General features: G+C 33.6%; 8 protein-coding genes and 1 pseudogene across 10 annotated transcripts; 5 read left to right on the forward strand and 4 right to left on the reverse strand.

Moving 5' to 3' along the window:
• Nucleotides 1-880: 880 nt before the first annotated feature.
• On the reverse strand, nt 881-2,284 carry LOC128389470 (ELKS/Rab6-interacting/CAST family member 1-like). The gene has a single exon (XM_053349068.1). It carries the CDS (start codon nt 2,282-2,284, stop codon nt 881-883), a length of 1,404 nt encoding a protein of 467 aa, XP_053205043.1.
• An 888-nt stretch (nt 2,285-3,172) lies between these two features.
• Nucleotides 3,173-4,003, forward strand: LOC128389516 (uncharacterized; annotated as a pseudogene).
• A 340-nt stretch (nt 4,004-4,343) lies between these two features.
• Nucleotides 4,344-8,777, forward strand: LOC128389517 (homeotic protein spalt-major-like). The gene is given in 8 exon segments (XM_053349120.1): nt 4,344-4,661; nt 5,006-5,122; nt 5,199-7,193; nt 7,196-7,554; nt 7,556-8,025; nt 8,151-8,240; nt 8,323-8,451; nt 8,514-8,777. Coding segments are annotated over 5 exon segments (3,231 nt in total). The 3' UTR covers nt 7,998-8,025; nt 8,151-8,240; nt 8,323-8,451; nt 8,514-8,777.
• A 369-nt stretch (nt 8,778-9,146) lies between these two features.
• On the forward strand, nt 9,147-12,827 carry LOC128389578 (transcription initiation factor TFIID subunit 4B-like). Of its 2 annotated transcripts, none has more exons than XM_053349189.1 (9): nt 9,147-9,594; nt 9,932-10,336; nt 10,447-10,536; nt 10,610-10,738; nt 10,816-11,278; nt 11,397-11,527; nt 11,603-11,728; nt 11,799-12,047; nt 12,148-12,827. In XM_053349189.1, exons 1-9 carry the CDS (start codon nt 9,277-9,279, stop codon nt 12,250-12,252), a joined length of 2,016 nt encoding a protein of 671 aa, XP_053205164.1. In that variant the 5' UTR covers nt 9,147-9,276; the 3' UTR covers nt 12,253-12,827. The 2 variants fall into 2 exon arrangements, with proteins under 2 accessions (XP_053205164.1, XP_053205163.1); XM_053349188.1 differs by having other exon boundaries at nt 9,148-9,594; nt 9,929-10,336.
• An 87-nt stretch (nt 12,828-12,914) lies between these two features.
• LOC128389579 (oxygen-dependent coproporphyrinogen-III oxidase-like) lies at nt 12,915-14,108 on the reverse strand. Its single transcript, XM_053349190.1, has one exon. The coding sequence runs from the start codon at nt 14,048-14,050 to the stop codon at nt 12,989-12,991; it is 1,062 nt and encodes a 353-aa protein (XP_053205165.1). The 5' UTR covers nt 14,051-14,108; the 3' UTR covers nt 12,915-12,988.
• Nucleotides 14,109-14,621: 513 nt separating this feature from the next.
• LOC128389580 (uncharacterized) lies at nt 14,622-16,980 on the reverse strand. Its single transcript, XM_053349191.1, has 8 exons — nt 16,816-16,980; nt 16,501-16,557; nt 16,260-16,387; nt 15,972-16,052; nt 15,855-15,911; nt 15,698-15,767; nt 15,186-15,605; nt 14,622-15,117 (listed from the first exon to the last, which is right to left on the reverse strand). The coding sequence occupies exons 1-8, from the start codon at nt 16,885-16,887 to the stop codon at nt 15,001-15,003; spliced, it is 1,002 nt and encodes a 333-aa protein (XP_053205166.1). The 5' UTR covers nt 16,888-16,980; the 3' UTR covers nt 14,622-15,000.
• Nucleotides 16,981-17,087: 107 nt separating this feature from the next.
• On the forward strand, nt 17,088-17,964 carry LOC128389581 (uncharacterized). Its single transcript, XM_053349192.1, has 2 exons — nt 17,088-17,430; nt 17,535-17,964. The coding sequence occupies exons 1-2, from the start codon at nt 17,373-17,375 to the stop codon at nt 17,819-17,821; spliced, it is 345 nt and encodes a 114-aa protein (XP_053205167.1). The 5' UTR covers nt 17,088-17,372; the 3' UTR covers nt 17,822-17,964.
• A 1,062-nt stretch (nt 17,965-19,026) lies between these two features.
• On the forward strand, nt 19,027-20,874 carry LOC128389410 (caskin-2-like). 2 transcript variants are annotated; one of them, XM_053348989.1, is made up of 2 exons: nt 19,027-19,235; nt 19,622-20,874. In XM_053348989.1, exons 1-2 carry the CDS (start codon nt 19,227-19,229, stop codon nt 20,537-20,539), a joined length of 927 nt encoding a protein of 308 aa, XP_053204964.1. In that variant the 5' UTR covers nt 19,027-19,226; the 3' UTR covers nt 20,540-20,874. The 2 variants fall into 2 exon arrangements, with proteins under 2 accessions (XP_053204964.1, XP_053204965.1); XM_053348990.1 differs by having other exon boundaries at nt 19,028-19,421.
• A 40-nt stretch (nt 20,875-20,914) lies between these two features.
• On the reverse strand, nt 20,915-21,480 carry LOC128389518 (uncharacterized). The gene is made up of 2 exons (XM_053349121.1): nt 21,121-21,480; nt 20,915-21,054 (listed from the first exon to the last, which is right to left on the reverse strand). Exons 1-2 carry the CDS (start codon nt 21,467-21,469, stop codon nt 20,915-20,917), a joined length of 489 nt encoding a protein of 162 aa, XP_053205096.1. The 5' UTR covers nt 21,470-21,480.
• Between the last annotated feature and the right edge of the window lie 391 nt (nt 21,481-21,871).

A 21,871-nucleotide genomic window follows, 5' to 3' on the forward strand; every position in this document is an offset into this window, starting at 1 on the left:
GTGGTTCCATCTCGCGACACCAAAGAACTTACTCTAATCAATAGAAGCAATAAAAATCAATGACAATTAACCGACAATTAAATAAAGACAATCAAAGTTATCACCAAATCACAACAATTCTTGTGATTGTGATCAAGTGTAACTTTTGTTTCTCTTTTCTGAATGTAGGGGGCAGAGTTTTAGAAGAAACATTTTCTCATTTTTTTAATTGTTTCCATTTCTAAGTTAATTGAATTTTTTTAAGTGAAAAATAATCCAATGAGTGAGCAATCCGGTTGATCTTTTGAAAACTGTGTCAATTTTAATTGGAAATCAAATGGTTAATAGCAACGATGTTTTATCCAAAACAATCAATGTTAACAAAAGAAAGACTGTCAAGTGACAATTGAAAGAATTACATTCAAATTGTTAACAATTAAATGATTGTATTGATTAGTAGAAAAGGTGTAATGTTTTGGAGCAATTTACATTAATCCTTTTTCCTCTTTTTGTTTAATTGTTTCCATCTAATTGTATGAGTCGTGATGATTTTCCTGATGAATGGCAGTTGGTCTTGTCAAATTGTCTTTATGTGTTTTGTTTATCTTTCTTGGTTTAATTGCTTTTATCAGTATCTTTTGTTAATCAACTGACTAACAATCATCGTTAATTTTGATGTTTTTCTATCTGGAAATCGGTTTGTACTTTTGTTTCCTGTTTGTACCAATCAGTGTCAACGTTTTAACCAACAAGATGATTTCGTTACATAATTTGAGTATCTATTTGATAGATTTTCAGGTTATTTGTTTTTGATTAATTTCTCAATAATCAAACAATAATTTGGAATAGAATATACAAAAATTTGATCAATGAAATTTAAAAGAAAATGGAAGAGAAATGATTAGACTTTTATTCCTCTCGATAGTTTGAACATCATTAGTTCTCCTGAAAGTTGTGTCTTGACCATTCGTTTCTCTTTTAGTTTCTTCTTTTTCTCAGCTTTACGTCGGCGAGCAGCTTCTTTGGCTGCTCTGAATTCATCTTCGATTGACTTTATTCGTTTCTGATTTTGTTCGAATTCTTCTCTGACTTTGTCACCATCTTGCATTGATACTCGGGCTCTGGCTTGGGCACTTCTAAGTTCAATTTCCTTATTGTTGGCTTTACTTTGTAAAGTTTGAATTTTTTCACCATATTCCTTGTCCATGGTCTCTGTTTTCTTTTTTAAACTTTCAATATTTTCGGTCTTCTCCCTTATTTTTGTTTTATTTTCTTCAGTTTGAGATCTCATGGAAATTAGAGCTGCACTTTTCTTGGCGACTTTCTCTTGAATAGTAGAAAGTTTTTGTTCGAGCTCTGGTATCTCTTTTATTTTCTCCTTCATGGATTCAATTCTGTTTCCCATGGCAACATATTGTCTCTGTTTTTCTGTATTTGAACAAATCATGGCAGCCAATTTCTCCTGGGTGACTTCGTCAGCTTCTTTGGCTTTCAACTTTGCTTCAGCTATTTGTTGTTTTTTTTCTTTCATCTTTTCATCTTGAACCGCCAATTCTTTGTTCACTGCTTCAATTTCACGATCTTTTATATCACTTTTTACTCTTGTCTCGTCGAACTTTCCATTTAACTCTACAAGTGATTTTCGCACTGAAATTATTTCATCACTGTGTGGATCAAATGGACCCATTTCCTTTAGAAACTTGAAAACTTTCAAACAATCGTTTAAAATATCAGAAGCACTTCTCTTGTTGCTCGCATCAACTTTTTTCACCTTATTGGAATATCCATAGCCATTAATACTCTGGTTGGCTAAAGCAGCGAAAACCGTTGCACTTTCTCGATCTTCATCCATTCCAGCTTTTTCATTCCCAGACAAGGTCGCACTGACAGTAATCATCAAAGGTTTTATGTCTTTACAAACTTCTAGGTGAGCTTTACATCCAGATATGATTTTATTGATGGACTCCAATAGTTCACTTTCTAATTCTTTTTTTCTTTTCAACACTTGACCATCCGAGTTGATTTTATCACCAAAAGCTGCCAGTTCCGCTATATAGTTGAGTTTTACATTTTTCAATTCATTTTCAGCCGTTAATTGTTGAGAGGTAACAAAATCTTCTCTCAGAACCAAAATGCGTTCATTTTCAATTTGAATAATCTGCTGCAAAAATCTAGCAACATTTGAAGCACCATAATCAAAATTTTCCATCTTTTCAATAGACTCTGAGTGAGCAACATCAGCGCCAGTATCAATCATTTCACTTTCATTCATTTTTGATCCGAAATTATTTTCATTCGGATCCATTGTCACAGTAAACACTTAATAATTGAGAAAATAAAACCAACTAAACAATTAAAAAAAAGTAAAAATAAAGATGATTTATCAATTTAATCAATTGATTTAAAAAAAATTGAAAGACAATAACGAACAACTAGATTGATGGAAAATCGAATTTTCAAAAATTCTAAAAAGAGAACATTTTGCTTCAGAACTTCAGCGCCATCTCTTGTTCTATTTTCTACTTAAAGACCAAAGTTTTTTCTCTCAATTAATTAATAAATGTTTCCATTGTTAATTATCATGATTGCGATTGATTTACGAAAAGCTAAGCGAAGATCTCAAGAATATTTAACATTTCAATTTAAATAGATTTAATCACGTGCATGTCGAGAAATTTGTCATTGTAATTGATTGAATTTTATTGATCTTTCATGAAGATAATCAAGAAAATATTGGATATGTGACATTCCCTGCAATTAGTTGGACTAAGTAAATGATCTGATTGATTAATTGGTGATAACAAATTCGCTGATAATTTAATCATTTGATTGTCAGAATATTTTGGAAACAATTGTAGGTGTTAATTGTGAAAAGGAAATTATTGATTAGGTTAATGTTATTTGCGTGATTGTGATTAAGTTAAGACAAGGAAAATACTGTCAATTAAATTGAATATAATCAGATATTAATAGTTACACTTATTGCAGATTAAACTGACCACTGGTCATTAAAACTTATGCGCCATTTAAGGTTGATCATAATTTCTTGATTCAATCTAATTGCTTGGACCATTTAGTAAGTTTTAATTTGTATGTAAATCTGATTGTTAATTTTCACTTTTCCTTTTAATTTCGTTCGTTTAAATTTGATTGTTCAATCGATTAGATTGTTTGTTTTTGTGGTTTGAAATAAACAGAAACCTTGATTGTTTTAATCATGAGAAATGAAACAATATGTTTAGTCGTCTTAATGGTTAATCAACTATTTCTAATTGTGATGGTTGAATCAAGAGGAATATTCCCCCAATCTAATTGTGTTTTCAATTCTAATGGTAAATTATGTGAATCAATCACAGATGAGCTCAGGTAATTAACTAATTTGATTATATTTTATCTCATCTATATGATTCATTTTGGTTTTTTTTCTTAATTTTTTTTCAGTAAAGTAGAAAATGAGATAATCAATGAAGAAAATAATATTTATCATGATGATGACCAAGATGATTCGTTAATCAATGAATTTGATGATAAAATTGATTATCAATCAGTTCCAACGATTGAATCAACTCGAAATTGAGAAAGATGAAAAATCTAAATCAAGTGAAACCAAATTGGATCCATTGATACCATTGTTGACCCAAATTGCTGCTAAACGAAAACAAATCAACAAAAATCGTAAAGATGATCAAAAACAAACCCCCAATTTAAATTTCCAAACCCAAGGATGGCGTTAATTACACAATCAACAATTACAATGGTCAATTAAGACATAACCCACTGTAACAATTGATTATCATCAGATGATCAAACAAAAATTGACTAACAATTAGTATTAATATAATGTTACTGACCAAATAAACAAAATTGTCTCCCTCAAACCTTTCAATTTGATTTAAACAATTGTGAACCTTTAAAATGGGAAGAAAAATATAATTAAACTTCCAACAATTAATTTCCATTGATCATCAACCCAATCAAAATTTTGCTAAATTAAAGAAAAATTCTGTATTGTTTGTACTTGGAATATGCTCCAATCAAATGTTTAATTTAATTAGTTAATTGTGGTCAATTCATAGAGGAATTGCTATTTAGTTTCTTATTAAATTATAATCGGAATGAAAAAACATAAAAAGAAAAGAAGACAGAGAACAAAAAACGCGCTTTTTCTTAGTCCCTCTTAAAACCGACAGATGGAGCCACAAATCTGAACATGGGCCTTTCATTTTATTTCAGTTTCGGTTTCATTTTGATTCAATGATGTTGTTGAATTATGTTTAATTATAATTGTACTTGTAATCTTGTTTTAATTTTTGTTTATTATTTAATTTGATTTAATTGAAGGTGATTAGATTGTGGTCGTGAAAATGTCGACTAATATTCATAATCAGACTATCTCATCAAGTGGAACTGTTCTCACTGTAACAAGACCAGTCTCAAGTCAGAGTGGATCAAATCAACAGCCACAGATATTGTCTGTTGTGTCTAATCCAAGTAACCAGGCTAATTTTTCACAAGTTGTTTTAACACCTAGTCGACCAGCATCTAATACCGTTACTGTGACACCCGCCTCTGTATCAGCTCTTAGTCACCAAAGAGGATCACAACCTCGGGTAATCAATTTAAATCAACCATTAAGGTTGGGAGGTCAGATCCTCACTAGACCGACCATGACTCTCAATCAGGTAATACATTGTTCACTCTTCCTGTTACTTTTCACTTTTCTCTTCATTCTCTAGTTTTCTTTTTATTCTGTTTTCTTAATCAATTTTTCTTACAATTTTATCCTATCATTTACACTAACGTATAGAGAATATTTATAATATTCCATCAATTGATAAAAAGTGAAACGCCAAGTTATCCTAGTGAAATTTTGATTCTTTGTAAGAACGAAATTATTCATAGCGGGAATATCATCTCAGTTTCTACTTCCCTTTTTCTTGACCTTTTTTTCTTCAATTACCAATTGAATTTTTTTCTCCATGTTGACTGATTTGTTTTTTCTTCATTTGTTTTTTCTTTCTTTTAGAACTTTCCAGTGGCTAGAAATACATTCATTATTAGAGATGGTACATTACAATTTCTGAATATGAATCACAATTTAACTCAATCAAATCAACCACAGACCCTTAGATTACAGACTATGGTACCTCACTCAACTAATGTGGGGACAACCATAAGAGCACCTCAAATGACAGCTATACCCAATTCTTCAGTGATTACATCCAGAAGTGGCAATTGACATTCCACCTCCATCCTCACCAAGTGGACCAAACACTTTGGAGCTACTACAACGAACCACCGAACAGGCTCTTCAAAATACTATGCAGAGAAGTTCATTTCTAATGAACGGTCTAAGTGACCTGGAGGGAGCCGATTTTCTCAAATTTCGTAAAGATGGCAAAGAAAGTGATTCCAATTATCGGCATCGTTGTCGATTCTGTGGTAAAGCTTTCGGCTCCGATTCAGCCCTACAGATACACATTCGTTCACATACCGGAGAAAAACCTTTCAAATGTAAAGTTTGTGGTAACCGTTTCTCCACCAAGGGTAATCTTAAAATTCACGCTGAAAGACACACCGATAAATACCTTAGACTCTCCAATGGTGATTCTGAGGGAGAAGATGAGAAAACCAATGATGGAACCTCTCATCATGGTGCTAACAATGGTCAATCTTATGGCAATAATAGTAAAGTGGGTGATGAATTTGGAGAGGAAGATGAATCAATGTGCTCATCAACCAATGGTGGTAATCATCTGAGTAAAATGAACTTAGATCCATTCTCATCTGATGATGAATCATCTGATCCTCATCATCACAATAATCATAGCAACAACAACAATAATAATCATCATCCCTTACAACCACTTCATCGATTATCATTCAGTGGTTTACTAAATCCTTCTGCAACCGCATCAACACCAACAACCTCTAAACTACCGACAACCTTATCAACCGGTTCGACAGTGACCCCACCTTCAAACCCTTTTCTACCTCCAAGTTTTGCATCCTCCTTCCCTGGGGGCATGTTCTCCACCCTTGGTCTTACACCATTCGGACCCTTTACCCCGACAACGGCAAATCTAACCGTTGCTGGACTTCACCTCAACAACACAACGACAACCACCCTAGCCAACATCACTACCAACAACAATGACACAATTTTATCATCTCGAGCATCAGTTGGCTCAACCTCCAATAATAATACCTCAACACCACCTCCACCACAGCCAATAGTTACCGATGATGATGAAGATAATGATAATGAAGAAGATGATGATGATAATAATGATGATCATCATCACCATTCCTCCTCCAATCAACCACCCAAAACATCAACACCCGATTTAAATTCATCAACATCAAATCATTCAACAATTACAACACCTTCAGGTCTTTCGCTGTCAACAACAACAACCACTACACCCAACAATAATAATAACAACACTTCAACAATTACCACCGCTGGGTCGGCCTCTCCGTCAACACCTCCGCCGCTCTCGACAACACCAAGTGGCAGTTTAGCACCAACAGATACACTAGGAGTCGCTGCACCGGATCCAAACTTTTATCAAGATTTATTACCCAAACCTGGAAGTGCTGATAACTCATGGAAAAGTTTAATGGAGATACAAAAAGCATCTGAAACTCATAAATTACAACAATTAGTTGATAACATTGAACATAAATTAAGTGATTCAAATGAATGTGTAATCTGTCACCGAGTACTTTCCTGTAAATCGGCGCTTCAAATGCACTATCGGACCCACACTGGTGAGCGACCCTTCAAGTGTGAAATTTGTGATCGCGCTTTCACCACCAAGGGTAACCTTAAGACCCACATGGGAGTTCATCGGGTTAAACCTCCGCTTCGAGTGCTTCATCAATGTCCAGTGTGTCACAAACAGTTCACTAATGCATTGGTACTGCAACAGCACATTCGTTTACATCCCGTTCATTTACTTGCCTCTGAAGTTAATCGAAGTGGATCTTCCCGAGTTTCCGGTGGTGAAGGTCCAGGGGGAGGTGGTGGTGGGGTTGATGGTGGTTCTCCGGTGTTACCTCCTTCTTTTCATCATCATTCTCATCATCATCGTTCACCTTTAATGTCTCCCGCTGCAGCAGCAGCGGCGGCTGCTGTTTCCGGAGTAACGGGTAATCATTATTTACCAATGAAAGATATGATTCTATCATTGGCAAACTCATCTTCCGCCGTTGTGGTGCTCTTGACTTGACCCCACGAAATGGTTCATCGTCATCATCTGGTGTTCCAGCGGCTGCGGTGGCCGCTGCTGCTTTCGGTATGAATCCAGTTAATGCGTTAGGATTACGTTTACCAACATTGTCTTCGTCCTCGCCTCGATCACCACGATCATCTCCGTCATCTTCATCATCCATTCGTTCAGTATCACCATCATCATCTCTTGCACCTTCACCTTTAGCACTTTCAAATTATAATCAGCACTCTCATCATCATAATTTACGCTCATCATCTCACCGATCTTCACCTTCTCGTCACAATGTGACCCCTCCAAATACAACAACAGTTTCAAATGGGTCGTGGGTAAACACCTCGCCCAATGGAAGAGGCATTAATGCCTAATCCTCCCTCTGCATCATCAACCAGCGGTGCTTTAGATTTAACTCCCAGAAATGGTTCGGAGAGAGGTGGAAGCAGTCGAAGGCCAGATTCACCTCGATCATCACCTTCACTTTCCTCAGCTCGGACTCCATCACCCTCCCCCTCATCAATATCACCCTCACATCCACTAGCTTTAGGACTTCACCATTTACAACACCAACGAAATTTAAATTCATCAACACCAAACTCCCTTCCCTTAGGTGCTTCCTCATCTTCCGCTGCCGCTGCTGCTGCAGTTGCCGCTGTAGCCACAGCAGCAGCTCAAGCTTTAGTAGCTAAATCACCACTCTCACCTGGAGCGGGCTCATCTAAATCTGGCTCAAATGGAGCTCCAGTTGCGACTAAGCAAGGATCATCCAATACAAAAGACAAATAAGGTTAAAAATTTGATCCAAAGCCTAATTGTAAGTTTATTCTATGGTAAACAAAAATATGGACCAACAGAATTTCAAGTTTTGTATCTCATTAATGTGACGAATTATATTTTTGGGACCATTGTTCTCATTTATTGATTTCAATTCATATCTAGGATGGAGTAATCGAACCTGATGAATTTATTGTGGAATTACAAAGTGAGCTTAATTCTTCTCCTCAACCGTGTCTTTTATCATTTCTTAAGGTGAGTTAACACATTAAGTTAGTTTAGTTTAGTGTTAGAATCTCTATTTATAATCTTTCGTTCTTTTATATTCGATTTACAGAAAAGTTTGCCTTATCTTCGACATTCATTAATGGTACACGAGACGGCGATCGATGGTGTCCGACCTCCTCCCCCTGGGTCAGTCCAATTACCTTTACAACCGCAATCACTTTCCCAAAACACCTTTCAGGTAAAGATATTGAAAGAGAAAAAGAGTTTATGTTTTATTAATTTTACTTATTCATTTTCTAGCTCGCTCTACAATCTAGTCAAACATCCATCCATGATGGTGATCAAGTTGATTTGATGCTGCAGTTGATTATCAATCAATTCCAACGATTGAATCCCCTCGGAAATTGAGAAAGATTAAAAAATCTAAATCAAGTGAAACCAAATTGGATCCATTGATACCATTGTTGACCCAAATTGCTGCTAAACGAAAATAAATCAAAATAGACTAACAATCAGTATTAATATAATAATACTGACCAAATAAACAAAATTATCTCCCTCAAACCTTTCAATTTGATTTAATTAATTAAAAAGCTTTAAAATGGGAAGACAAATTGAATTAAATCTCCAACAATTAATTTCCATTGAACATCAACCCAATCAAAACTTTACAAAAATGTTTTGATAAATTAAAGAAAAATTCTGTATTGTTTGTACTTGGAATATGCTCCAATCAAATGTTTAATTTAATTAGTTAATTGTGGTCAATTCATAGAGGAATTGCTATTTAGTTTCTTATTAAATTATAATCGGAATGAAAAAACATAAAAAGAAAAGAAGACAGAGAACAAAAAACGCGCTTTTTCTTAGTCCCTCTTAAAACCGACAGATGGAGCCACAAATCTGAACATGGGCCTTTCATTTTATTTCAGTTTCGGTTTCATTTTGATTCAATGATGTTGTTGAATTATGTTTAATTATAATTGTACTTGTAATCTTGTTTTAATTTTTGTTTATTATTTAATTTGATTTAATTGAAGGTGATTAGATTGTGGTCGTGAAAATGTCGACTAATATTCATAATCAGACTATCTCATCAAGTGGAACTGTTCTCACTGTAACAAGACCAGTCTCAAGTCAGAGTGGATCAAATCAACAGCCACAGATATTGTCTGTTGTGTCTAATCCAAGTAACCAGGCTAATTTTTCACAAGTTGTTTTAACACCTAGTCGACCAGCATCTAATACCGTTACTGTGACACCCGCCTCTGTATCAGCTCTTAGTCACCAAAGAGGATCACAACCTCGGGTAATCAATTTAAATCAACCATTAAGGTTGGGAGGTCAGATCCTCACTAGACCGACCATGACTCTCAATCAGGTAATACATTGTTCACTCTTCCTGTTACTTTTCACTTTTCTCTTCATTCTCTAGTTTTCTTTTTATTCTGTTTTCTTAATCAATTTTTCTTACAATTTTATCCTATCATTTACACTAACGTATAGAGAATATTTATAATATCCCATAAATTGATAAAAATTGAAACTTTAAGTTATCCTAGTGAAATTTTGATTCTTTGTAAGAACGAAATTATTCATAGCGGGAATATCATCTCAGTTTCTACTTCCCTTTTTCTTGACCTTTTTTTCTTCAATACCAATTGAATTTTTTTCTCCCTGTTGACTGATTTGTTTTTTCTTTCTTTCTTTTTTAGCAGAACTTTCCAGTGGCTAGAAATACATTCATTATTAGGGATGGTACATTACAATTTCTGAATATGAATCACAATTTAACTCAATCAAATCAACCACAGACCCTTAGATTACAGACTATGGTACCTCACTCAACTAATGTGGGGACAACCATAAGAGCACCTCAAATGACAGCTATACCCAATTCTTCAGTGATTACATCCAGAAGTGGTCAAGTACAATTAAGCCAACCATTAACCATTCAAACCACCCCGGCAAATGCCCAAGCTGCATCTTCACAACCATCTCAAATGTCACCAAATACTGCTAAGATTAAGTGCAAAAATTTTCTTTCCACTTTGATAAGACTAGCCAGTGATCAGCCAGAACAAACGGCAAATAATGTTAAAAATTTGATCCAAAGCCTAATTGTAAGTTTATTGTATGGACCAACAGAATTTCACCTTTTGTATCTCATTAATGTGACGAATTATATTTTTGTGACCATTGTTCTCATTTATTGATTTCAATTCATATCTAGGATGGAGTAATCGAACCTGATGAATTTACCAATCAATTACAAAGTGAGCTTAATTCTTCTCCTCAACCGTGTCTTATACCATTTCTTAAGGTGAGTTAACACATTAAATTAGTTTAGTTTCAAAATCTTCATAATCCTTCGTTTTATTATATTCGATTTACAGAAAAGTTTGCCTTATCTTCGACATTCATTAATGGTACACGAGACGGCGATCGATGGTGTCCGACCTCCTCCCCCTGGGTCAGTCCAATTACCTTTACAACCGCAATCACTTTCCCAAAACACCTTTCAGGTAAGGATATTGAAAGAGAAAAAGAGTTCATATGTCTAACGCATTTTACTAATTTTACTTTCTTTCGCACTTTCTAGCTCACTTCACAACCTAGACAAAATACCATCCGTGTACTTACAGCACCTCAGTTAGCAAGTTTGTCTAATTTAACTCAAGGAACCGTACAAATTACAAATATTCGTCCAACTACTAGTAGTTATTCATCAACATCTACGGCGACCACGATAACACCTGTTACTTCAGCTCAATTTAGCAAAATGCCTCTTATTTCACAAAATAATGCTAAAATTAGACCATCAGCAGCGAAAGCCCGCAATATAGCATATTCCAAAGAAAAAATAGAAAAGAAGGCTTTTGTAACTACGCTTCGCGACGATGATGATATTAATGATGTAGCCGCAATGGGAGGTGTAAATTTAGTTGAAGAAAGTCAGAGAATATTGGCCACCAATGCTGAATTCGTAGGAGCTCAAATTAGATCTTGTAAAGACGAAAATTTCCTTTTTACTAATCCACTTCAAAATCGTATTAATGAAATAGGTATGTGACCTGTTCTAAAGGCTTAAAAATTTTCTTTGACGCCTTTTTAGCTTTTTTATGCAATTTTTTTTATGCATCACTAAAATTGATTGTTTAATTTTAATATTCTATTATTTAGCTAAGAGAAATGGTCTTGATGACGTTCTTTCAGACGTAGTATCCCTAGTCTCTCATGCAGCGCAAGAGCGGTTAAAAACGTTAGTTGAAAAATTAGGAATCATAGCTGAACATAGGATGGAAAATTTTAAGGTTTGTAAAATCTAAATAGACCGAACTACTTGACCATAATATAAACGATTTTAATTTTAATTTATTTTTCCACAGAGTGATCCAAGATTTGAAGTAACTCAAGATGTTAGAGCGCAAACAAAATTTCTCGAGGAATTGGATAGATTAGAAAAGAAAAGGCATGAAGAGCAGGAGAGGGAGATGTTAATGAGAGCCGCGAAGGTAAGTGGGAATAGAGTTGATAAATAAAGAAAGAAACAATTTCATCTAACTTTAATTCTTTGATCTACAGAGTCGTTCTAAATTGGAAGATCCTGAACAACTTAAACTGAAGCAAAAAGCAAAGGAAATGCAGCGAGCTGAATTGGAAGAAGCTCGTCAAAGAGAGGCCAATGAAACCGCTTTATTAGCCATAGGTCCTCGTAAAAAACTTAAAACTACAAACGCATCAGATAATAGTCTAAATAATTCATTTATCAACAATTCATCTAATAATTCACAAGGCCTGTCATTTTTTTCCAGTACGCCAGCTAAGGCACAGGTAAATTTCAACAGATTGAATCTAAGATCTTTTATAGATTATCTCTTCAAACCATCATAACTTATTCTGATTTTTTTTCCTATTTATTCCAATTCGATAGATTCGTCGATTTAAACGAGTAAATATACGTGACCTTCAGTTTTTAATGGAACAAGAACGTGAAATGATTCGAAGTGTAATGCTTTATAAAGCATATGTCAAATAATATATTTCAAAGATTACAAAAGAGATACAAATCTAATTAATTCATAAATCAACTTTTAATAAAATTGGATGGTAGTTGATTAATCTACCAGAATATCACCAAAGGAGAAAACTCGAAAACAAAATGCTTTTCAATTTAAAATTTTCGAGGTATATTATGCATAGCCGAAAGTGTTTTCTTTCTTTACTGTTTTTTTTGGAAACTTTTAATAAGCAGAGCAACAATCTTGCTGGTCAAATAATCACATCGGAAATGACCATATGAACATGAAAGAAACACTGAGGACTTTATCTATAAATATATTGCAAACAAAATCTCAGCAACAAGAAAAAAAAGGAATGCATCTTAAATCTCACCATCTCTTGATCATCATCATCATCATCATAATCATTATAATCATCTTTACAATCACTACCTATCATCAAATTCATCATCATTAATTCATCCTCACACTAATAACCAACAATACTATCGTTTTCAACGTTTTCAACTTTTCGCTCAATATTTTCACCTGAAATATTAAATTTATGACAGGTTAAAACACTGAAAACAATTAAAATACAGAATGTCTTTTACTCCTTTTCATCCGTTTCTCTTTCAATCTCTCTCCCTTCTCTCTCTCTCTCTCTCTCACTCTTCTTCTACCATTGTAAATAATAATATTATTTCATTATTAATCTTTAATATTATTATATAAGAAACGAACAAATCAAAACTAGTTAATTTGGATAAACATTTAACAAACCCAATCTTTTGGTTGTTTCAAAATTTTCATCAATTTATCCTGATCACTTCCCTCAACAGGTGAATGCATATACTCCCATGAAGCATGAAGTGGAAGTGAGATTAGGATACTTTCAATTCTTGCTCCCGGTGTGGCAAAACCAAATTTAGTTCCTCGATCATAAACCAAATTAAATTCAACATAACGACCGCGTCTCAATAACTGCCACCGTCGTTGATCAGGTGAATAAGATTTCAAGTAATTAGCCTCAACCAATGGTAGATAACAGGGAATCACAGCTTGAGCACAACTCTTAATGAAACCAAAACAATCAGCTAATGAAGGTTTATTAAGGTCATCGAAAAATATTCCACCGACACCTCGACGTTCACCTCGGTGTTTAATGTAAAAGTAATCATCACATTCCGCCTTAAACTTGGGGTAATAACTTTTATCGTGACGATCACAAGCATCGGCGAGGGTTGAATGGAAGTGCTTGAAACTGTTTTCATCGTAAACATAAGGAGTTAAATCAGTTCCACCTCCGAACCACCATTCGGTTGACCCTTTTTGACCTTGAATTTCAAAGTAACGATAGTTGAAGTGGATTGTGGGCACATGAGGATTCCTTGGGTGAATGACTGAACTTATACCCGCTGCGAAAAAGGGCAACTCTCGACCTTCTTCAAGATCAATGTCTTTATGTTGTTTCTTCATCTGGACAACCGCTTCTTTGCTCAACTGACCAGTCACCACAGAGACATTCACGCCCGCCTTTTCAAACACTTTGCCGTCTTGGAGAACACAGGAAATTCCACCGCCTCCTTCTTTCCTTTGCCATCGATCAGCGACAAAACACCGACCAGAATATCCGTTCTGTTCGCTATCGACAATTGATTCATTTGATTTCTTTTCAATTGTTTCCAAAGCGACACAAAATCTTTTCTGAACCGAGAGTATAAACACTTCAAATATACTTCGAGTCGAAGAGCCAGTGGCTTTTAGTTCGTCTAAAGGTGTAATCGATTGATCCATAAACTCATCACATGTTAAATTCTGATCAACAGGTTCCATGATTATTGTAATTACCAAACAAAAGAAAACCAAAATAAACCAAAAAGTAAAACCAACACTCGGAAAAATGTTTTCTTTCTTTCCTTTCTTCAATCTCTAAGGCACTTGTAAGAACCTCCTCCAACCGGGAAAAGACAAATTAAATACATTAGATTGTTAATTGTTCTAATTAACTCAAATTCGAACAATTTTTCATTACGATCAACCGACAAAACTTAATTCATTGATGAAATAATTCTGATAATCTAATATTCAGTCAATCACTTGCACATCCCTCCGAATCTCAATCAAGTAAATTATCTAATCAAACTTGGGATTAGTATTGATAATCGTTTTTCCTTAATTTCTCAGAAATAATCAGAATTAGTTTTTTTGTTCAATTGTTACTAATAATTTGAGCCATTCGTTTGTAACAATTATCTTTTAATGATCCGAAATTTTCATTAATTTAAACTTCCATTTATTAAAATCTAACCTCATCTCTATATCGTTGGAAATGCGAATGGAGAAAAAAAATCAATTACAATTAAATTTGTTTTTTTTGCGGCGGAAGAAAAAAAAATTAATCAAATTTCAAGTTAAATCTTTGCATTTATCAACTAAACTGTTTAAAAACAATAATCTTAAAGGGGTTTTCATTTCTTTTCCTAGAGTTTATTGATGGTGAACAAAGAAATCAACCCTTTGTTGGACAATTTAATGTTAACGATTAACCGTTAACAAGCTGAAGATGTGAAAATGATCTGATCGAATTAAAATTTCAGTATGTTTATCAGCAGCCTTAATAAATTGTTCACCAATAATTAACAGACGAAAAAAAGAAGATAATGAAATTTATAGTTTGTTTTTTTTTTCATCAACTAATCGTTCTTTTGTGTAGATTTTTTTAAATTAAGACTCCATAGACTTTGTTGGTGTCAAATTGGGGGTAACCATATAACGTAAAGATCTTAATGATCTTTCTTATTTACATCTCGGTAAGCTATTCTTCGATAAACGATCGACGACCACAAATAACGTTTATAGTACCATGAAATTCCAAACAAACAAGATGAAATAATTGTCCACTAGAGAGAAAGAGAGAAGACAAATATATTAATGATTCTGTTGATTAATTGTATGGATTGTATTTTACCTTGAAAAGCCATTTCTTCCATTCCTCTAGTTCGGGAGTAGCGCAATAGGCCAAAAATTGAGTGACATCTTTAGCCATTTGACTGGATGTTGCGGGTGTTCCATCATCGTAATCAATTAATCCATTATACAAAGCTTGAGCCATGGCGATTGCATTTCCAGGCATATAAAGGTTAAAATGTTGATTCTCTCCTAATTCCACTCCTGCTGGTGGATCAACGTAACCTCGAAGTATACTGAATACATAATCCTCGTCACCCTCTCTTCCTATAGTTATGTTAGATAAATCTGGTGGGTATGCTCCTCCGTTGGCTGCTCTAGCAGCTTCTTCATTGGGATAAGGACCGGGAATGTAATCAGATAATTTACCCGGCCTTTGAAACATTTTACCAGACGAATCAGGTCCATCAGTGATTGTTGCCTAAATTAAAAGATAATCACAATAAGTATGAATTGTAAGAGCAGGAAAGAAAATGATGAAATCAGAGATTATCTGGAGATCATTTTTATTACCTCTGCAGCTTCTGCCTTAGCCTCTTCTTCCGACATGAAAACATTAACAAATTGTCGGTAGGCCACGAACCTAAAAAGTAAATAGATTTAATTGTTAAAATCAATGTTCTCAATTATCAATAATCATGAAACAGTGATAATTAGAAATTCATCTTACCGCAAACTGTGACAAGCAGCACATACTTGTTTGTAAACTTGCCAACCTCGTCGTAAACTATAAGAAAAATGAAGGTTAGTTTATATTATATTGTGATAATTTTGAAGTTTGGCCTACCCGCCGGCATCGTAAAGTCCAAAAGCCTTATCCATCTCTGGCTTCTTGAATGGAACCATGGCTATCATTTCTGGATCATGACTGTATAATAGAAAGGAGAGAAAAATAAGATCAATAAGATTGTATTCAAGAGGAACAACCCGATAAGCTCATATGAATTAGATCAACACGGCAGTTATATTAACTCAATTAATGAGAATTATTCCTTAGACTACCGTCTTTGGGTCAATAATCAAACACATAAATTCAATCTCATTGAAAGGATTAGTCATCAAAATTATTCCTCACCGGTGACCCTTGTGTGGCCATGGGTACAAAGGGGGATGCAAATCTAACTCGATAGCTTTGACAGATTCGTTAAGAGCATAAGCTAATCCAGCAGCTGCTGTGGCCAGAAATCCACCAGAAGTTAATAACTGAAGATGAGAATGGAAAAAAATAAAAAAAATATCAAATGAATATTACAGATCTATAGTAAATGAATTTGATGATGAGAAAGGAAACCAGAAGAGAGATGAAGAGTACTTACAATTTTCCTTCCTCGAGACATATCACGAAAGCTTGTGCTACTATTTGATAAGAAAACCTAGTAGACAAAGGATAAGAGAAAATTAAAGTAAAACAATTAGAATAAAATAAAATAAAAAAGGTAATTAATCAATGAAAGGTTAAAAAAGGTCATATAACTGGTTAACTGTTTACATCATTCACTTTTAAAACATAACAAAAAAGAGAGAAGATGAATACCAAAAGAAAGAGAAGGAGAAAGGAAAGAAAGAGAAAAATCAAAACCAAGAGATTTTCCTTTGATTGGGAGACACAATAAAAATTAACCTTCACTCACCTTTGGATGACTATATCCCTTAGCGAAATTGTTCAATACACTCTTACCAAACTGACCTAAAACGGGAGCCATGATCCAGCTAATTGTAAATCGAATTAAAAATATTAATTAATTAGTCAACTACAATCAAGAAAATTTTTTTTTCTCGATCCAATAACCGAAGGTAATTTCAAGAGCATGCGGACTCGGATAGAAAAGTATCCGAATCCCAAGGAGAAAATTCAATTTTTCCGCTAAAATTGAAATTCCAAGATGAAAAAATAATTAATTGTTCTGCTTGAAATTAACTTGGACTAACAATTAACGCCTTATGATTAACCATAGTCTCTTTTCTGATCGATAAATTGGAAGGACAATTAAAATTGAAGAGAATTGATTCCCTGTTAACTGTTATGAGTTTTCATTTGATTACAAATCTGTTGGAATTGTAATTAAATTGTAATTTGATATTCTTAGTCAATAAGGTTAATTGTAAACTTTAAATTGTCTCGTTAAAACTGTCATTTAGTTAATATAATTTCTGGAGTTTGGTTAATGTTTCTTTCTTATTAATTGTAATGAAAATGTTTCTTTCCGTTGTTTACCTTATCATCGTTATCGTTGTTAATCATTCAGGTAAATATTCAAGTTAATTGTTGATCGAAGTTGCTAATTGTAATTGTAATTTTAATTTCATTTTGTTTTTTTTAATTTGTTTGTTTTTTTTTCAAATCATTTAGAAACCAAAGCGATTGAACCAGAAGACAAACCTTCAACTCCAAATGATTCAGATAATAGTGATTATCAAATTGTCCAACAAATTAAGACTCTGCCTGGTAAACAATCAGCTAATGATGTGAAGAAACGTATTGCTGAAATGTTCAAAGAGTGTATCAATAGCTATAAGGAGAAATTAACTAATTTAGTTAATTACATCGAAGCTAATTCTACTGGTGGAGAAAATAATTTCGTTGTTAGATTGATTAGAGAGAAAATTAAATTTCTCGATTTTATTGTCAAGTTGTAATAAAAAAATTTCTCTCAATCAGTTAATCTGATTGTCAATTTCCAATTGAAAACAATTAAACATTTTGGATTAAAAATCAATCCTTGTTCAATCAAACGACAGTGAACAAATTTGGTTATTTGATTCCAATTCTTAACAATTAACTTAAATATCAATTTTCAATCTTAACAATCTGTTCATTTTCAAGTTAATCATGTTGAAAGTTTAACTAATTTGTTGCAATCAGATCTGAGTGATTATTTAGCATTTTATTGAATTGAAGCAATTAAAGTAAAGAAAAACAAAATCAAAATGGTTAATTGTGGTGATTTAACTGTCTTCCAATTATTGATGTAATAAAAAAAAATGACGAAAATTAGTAAATTGTTGTTTTTGATCAATTTTTATTTTCTAACCTTGTTAATTACAGTAAACGAATCAGGTAAATGATTTGAATCGTTGTTAATTGTTGATTCTAATTCTAATCGTTGTTGTAAATTCTTTTTTTCTCAGAATTATATGAATTCTTTAATAATCAATTGAAATCTGAATCAGCACATACTCTTGATCCGATTGTAACATGTTCACCAGGACAAACACCTTCGATTGGCACAGAAACAAAGACAATGACCACTGAACAAATGACTCAACCCTCAAGTCCATCATCAGAACTTCCACCGGACTCTGGATCATCAACAGTTCCAATGCCACCTTCCTCTCCCTCTCCGTCCACCCCAACCACGAATACCTCTTCAAATACTCCACCGCCAAGTACCAACCCATCGGAACCACCGAACTCCTCATCTTCCCCCTCACCTCCCGATCAAAGTGTAAAACAATGTTACTTAGATTTCAAAGAAACTCTTCAAATATTAAGTGAATTTTTCTCAACTGAACAGGGTGAAACTTTATTCTTCTCATTAGTTTCCAAAAAATTAGAAACATTAAAAAATATAATCGATTCCAAATGAAACCAAATCGAATCTCTAAGAAAATTTACTCAGCAATCTGGAGATTAACAAAATCCATTCAACAATTGGAATAAAATTCTAATGAAAGTGCTTGAAAATACCATAAACAAACAAAGAGAAAAGTCAACAACAATTAGAAATTAAAATCAATTTTAATTGCAAAAAGAAACAAAAATCAAACGAATGAAAAAAACCGCCTCAAGTTCATAAAATGAACAAACCAAAGGAAAGTTATTGTTTATCTCTCTCTCTCTATGTGATTATCTTGATGCTATTTGTTAGTTAGTAAAATCATAGTGTTTTTGTATTTGTAAATTGTTGTTTGTCATTTAATCATTTTCCTTGTTCAATATTAGTTAATTGTGATTGTTAATTGATTGTGTTGAAATTGAAAAAGATGAAAATATTTGTCTTTCTTAGATAAACATTAACAAGCCTCCCGAAGGAACCAAAAAATGATGAAGGTTGTCACCTATTTTCCCACCAAATATTGTCACCGAGCCAGTTAATAAGACACAATTAAATTTTAACCTTCATTGTTAATCTTGACTTCATCTAATTAAGTATCAACTGTACTCTTATAGATTCTCATTTAATCATCTTCTAACTGTGAACAATTAAACCGATCACCATTAGTCAACTAACATTAGGTATATTTCTCCTTTCAGCTGTTTTCTATTCTCTTTTCTCTCCAATTCTTTCAAGTTTATCTTTCATTTCTCAAACCTTTTTCTTCTCTCTCTCTCTCTCTCTCTCTCTCTCGTTTTGACATAACCTAAATAACTTAAATAGCATAGAATTTTGTGTGTTTCTTATCCTAAAGTTGGTGTGTTTTCTTATTTTCTATTAGGATTTATATTATTACATGGGTAACGCTCAAGGTACCAGGCGAACTGGTCCTGGACCCACTTTTGATTATGTTTTTGGTCCCGATAGTGGACCTTGTCCATTTAAAGTTCCCAAGCTTCATCGACTTGTAAGACAAAGTGATCATGGTAAATTGGCCAAATTAATTGCCGCAGGTGATAATGTTGACTCTCAAGATCAAGATGGAATGACACCTTTACATTATGCCGCTGCCCAAGGTGATTTAATTTCGGTTCAATTGTTAACCGAAGCTGGTTGTTCCCAAATACCATGTAAATTAAACATCTACCCGATTCATTTGGCTGTTCAAAACGGTAATCAACAAGTTATACAACAGATACTTGATTATGGTGGTAATGTTGATAGTTATGATTCCATGGGTACAACACCTTTAGGCCTGGCAATTGAATTTGATTCTCCTTCAGTGGTTTCCCTATTACTCCAACGAAAAGCTTTCCTAGACTCTAATTATCTCCTGGAATCAATTCGTCAAGGTTTACTGGAGATTACAAGAATATTGATCAACTTTAATCCTTCACTAATCAATAATCTTAAATTGGACAGATTCCGTTTCAATTCAAAGTCAACCGATTGTCTTAAACTACTTTACCTGGTTGGGTACAAATTTGACAATAATTTTTCCATCCTTAATCAATCTGAACTGCGATTTACCTCGTGCCATATTGAATACATTGATCGGCAATATAAACATGAAATGACCGCTTTCCATGAATTCCTAGAATGGATGAAAAATCAACAAAAACCCATGAAACTCAAATTTTTGGCCAGAATTGTTTTACTCAAAGCCTGTGGAAGCCAAAGTATTGACAATTTCCTTGACGGTTATCCACCAATACCACCAACCATCAGAGACTTTGTTTCCCTTAGATGGTTATTATGATTAATCACAAGCGATTAACCTTTCATATCAATTACCAATTTGTACAAACAAATTAACCCCATTTAGCTGTTATGATCTGTAAATTGTGCTTTGCAACCTCTCAACGTTAACTAAATTAGTGAACAAAGAAAAACAAACAATTATATTGTTATAATTTATAAAATTGTATAAAATATACAAAGACACCAAAAAAACCTTTGTTAATTTGGAGACAATTATAATTGAAACATGTAATCAACTATTTTTTCATGTTCCATTTGTCTCAAAGTATGTGACGATCCCGATGATTTAGTCACAATAATAAATTTTGATTGTTGAGGATTGAATATGTAAAACGAGACAATATCGTATATTGATCGGTCGAAACAATTAACTTTATAATTCATAAATATGTTTAATTATGTAATATTCACGAGAGGCCAAGGGAATGGCAACACTGATTCCAAGCAATTGAATGATTGCAATTGGTAATTCGAGAGATGTCTCAATCAAAGGATAAACTGAATGTCTTTCATCTGCAATTAGATCAAGTAGATTGTGATTAGATTTTCAATTGTTGGTTTAATTTGAAAAATTCTCACCAAGTAACATCCATTTCATACAGATCCAAATTTGCATGATCGCTTGAAGTGGAGTCATCAAGAGGTAAAAGGTCAGGGTGATGTACGAAGTGGTCTCTACAGTTGCTCCCATGATCGCAAAAATGGCCGTCGTAAAGATCACCGAGGAATCGATGAAAGCCTTGAACGCGGAAACCGAATCAGGAATCGATGTTTTCGTCCGTAAAGTGTCACAGAAAAAGGCATTTAGAGCGATTGTGACCAAATGGAAAATTATCTTAATTGTTGACAAGATGATCAACATAATTCCATAGGAAAGTAAATAGTTTTCCGCCCATTTCTCTAGAATAGGGTCGAAATCAATTCCCATTGATCACTAAATTACACGACAATTTAAAGATTAATCAGAAACGGGAAGAAAAAAATTAATTAGAAAATCAAAAGTTTATAATCCCTTTCAACACTAAATTAACAATTAGCCTTTTATTATTCTTACTAATCATCTAATCATTTACGTGATTGACGCTAATTGATATAACCTTTGTGATTATCCAATTCGTTAATCATTACTATTTAATTAATTGTTTCCAAGATGAAATCAATGAATTCGTGTTTAATTGTTTCTGTTTTCATTGGTATGACTTTCATTCTGGTCTCATTATTAACCGTTAATTGTTTGCCCTTTGATCTAAATATTGATCAAAATCAATTTAAGAAATCAATTTCTACCCTGGATAATGATAATGGTGATCAATCGCTGTCATTTAATGAT

This window comes from Panonychus citri, unplaced genomic scaffold, assembly GCF_014898815.1.
Source record: "Panonychus citri isolate SS breed McGregor unplaced genomic scaffold, ASM1489881v1 Contig00108, whole genome shotgun sequence".
NCBI classification, from domain to species: domain Eukaryota; kingdom Metazoa; phylum Arthropoda; class Arachnida; order Trombidiformes; family Tetranychidae; genus Panonychus; species Panonychus citri.

Excerpts from the sequence above, each read along its gene's own strand:
- LOC128389580 (XM_053349191.1), bottom strand. The coding sequence starts at position 16,887 with ATGGCTCCCGTTTTAGGTCAGTTTGGTAAGAGTGTATTGAACAATTTC. Across the intron at positions 15,768-15,854 it reads GCTGCTTGTCACAGTTTGCG|GTTCGTGGCCTACCGACAAT; the intron begins GTAAGATGAATT and ends TTTACTTTTTAG. Across the intron at positions 15,118-15,185 it reads GGAAGAAATGGCTTTTCAAG|TGGACAATTATTTCATCTTG; the intron begins GTAAAATACAAT and ends CTTTCTCTCTAG.
- LOC128389578 (XM_053349188.1), top strand. The coding sequence starts at position 9,277 with ATGTCGACTAATATTCATAATCAGACTATCTCATCAAGTGGAACTGTT. Across the intron at positions 11,279-11,396 it reads AAATCGTATTAATGAAATAG|CTAAGAGAAATGGTCTTGAT; the intron begins GTATGTGACCTG and ends TCTATTATTTAG. Across the intron at positions 11,528-11,602 it reads ATAGGATGGAAAATTTTAAG|AGTGATCCAAGATTTGAAGT; the intron begins GTTTGTAAAATC and ends ATTTTTCCACAG.
- LOC128389581 (XM_053349192.1), top strand. The coding sequence starts at position 17,373 with ATGAAAATGTTTCTTTCCGTTGTTTACCTTATCATCGTTATCGTTGTT. Across the intron at positions 17,431-17,534 it reads TATCGTTGTTAATCATTCAG|AAACCAAAGCGATTGAACCA; the intron begins GTAAATATTCAA and ends CAAATCATTTAG.
- LOC128389518 (XM_053349121.1), bottom strand. The coding sequence starts at position 21,469 with ATGGGAATTGATTTCGACCCTATTCTAGAGAAATGGGCGGAAAACTAT. Across the intron at positions 21,055-21,120 it reads TATGAAATGGATGTTACTTG|ATGAAAGACATTCAGTTTAT; the intron begins GTGAGAATTTTT and ends ATCTAATTGCAG.
- LOC128389470 (XM_053349068.1), bottom strand. The coding sequence starts at position 2,284 with ATGGATCCGAATGAAAATAATTTCGGATCAAAAATGAATGAAAGTGAA.
- LOC128389579 (XM_053349190.1), bottom strand. The coding sequence starts at position 14,050 with ATGGAACCTGTTGATCAGAATTTAACATGTGATGAGTTTATGGATCAA.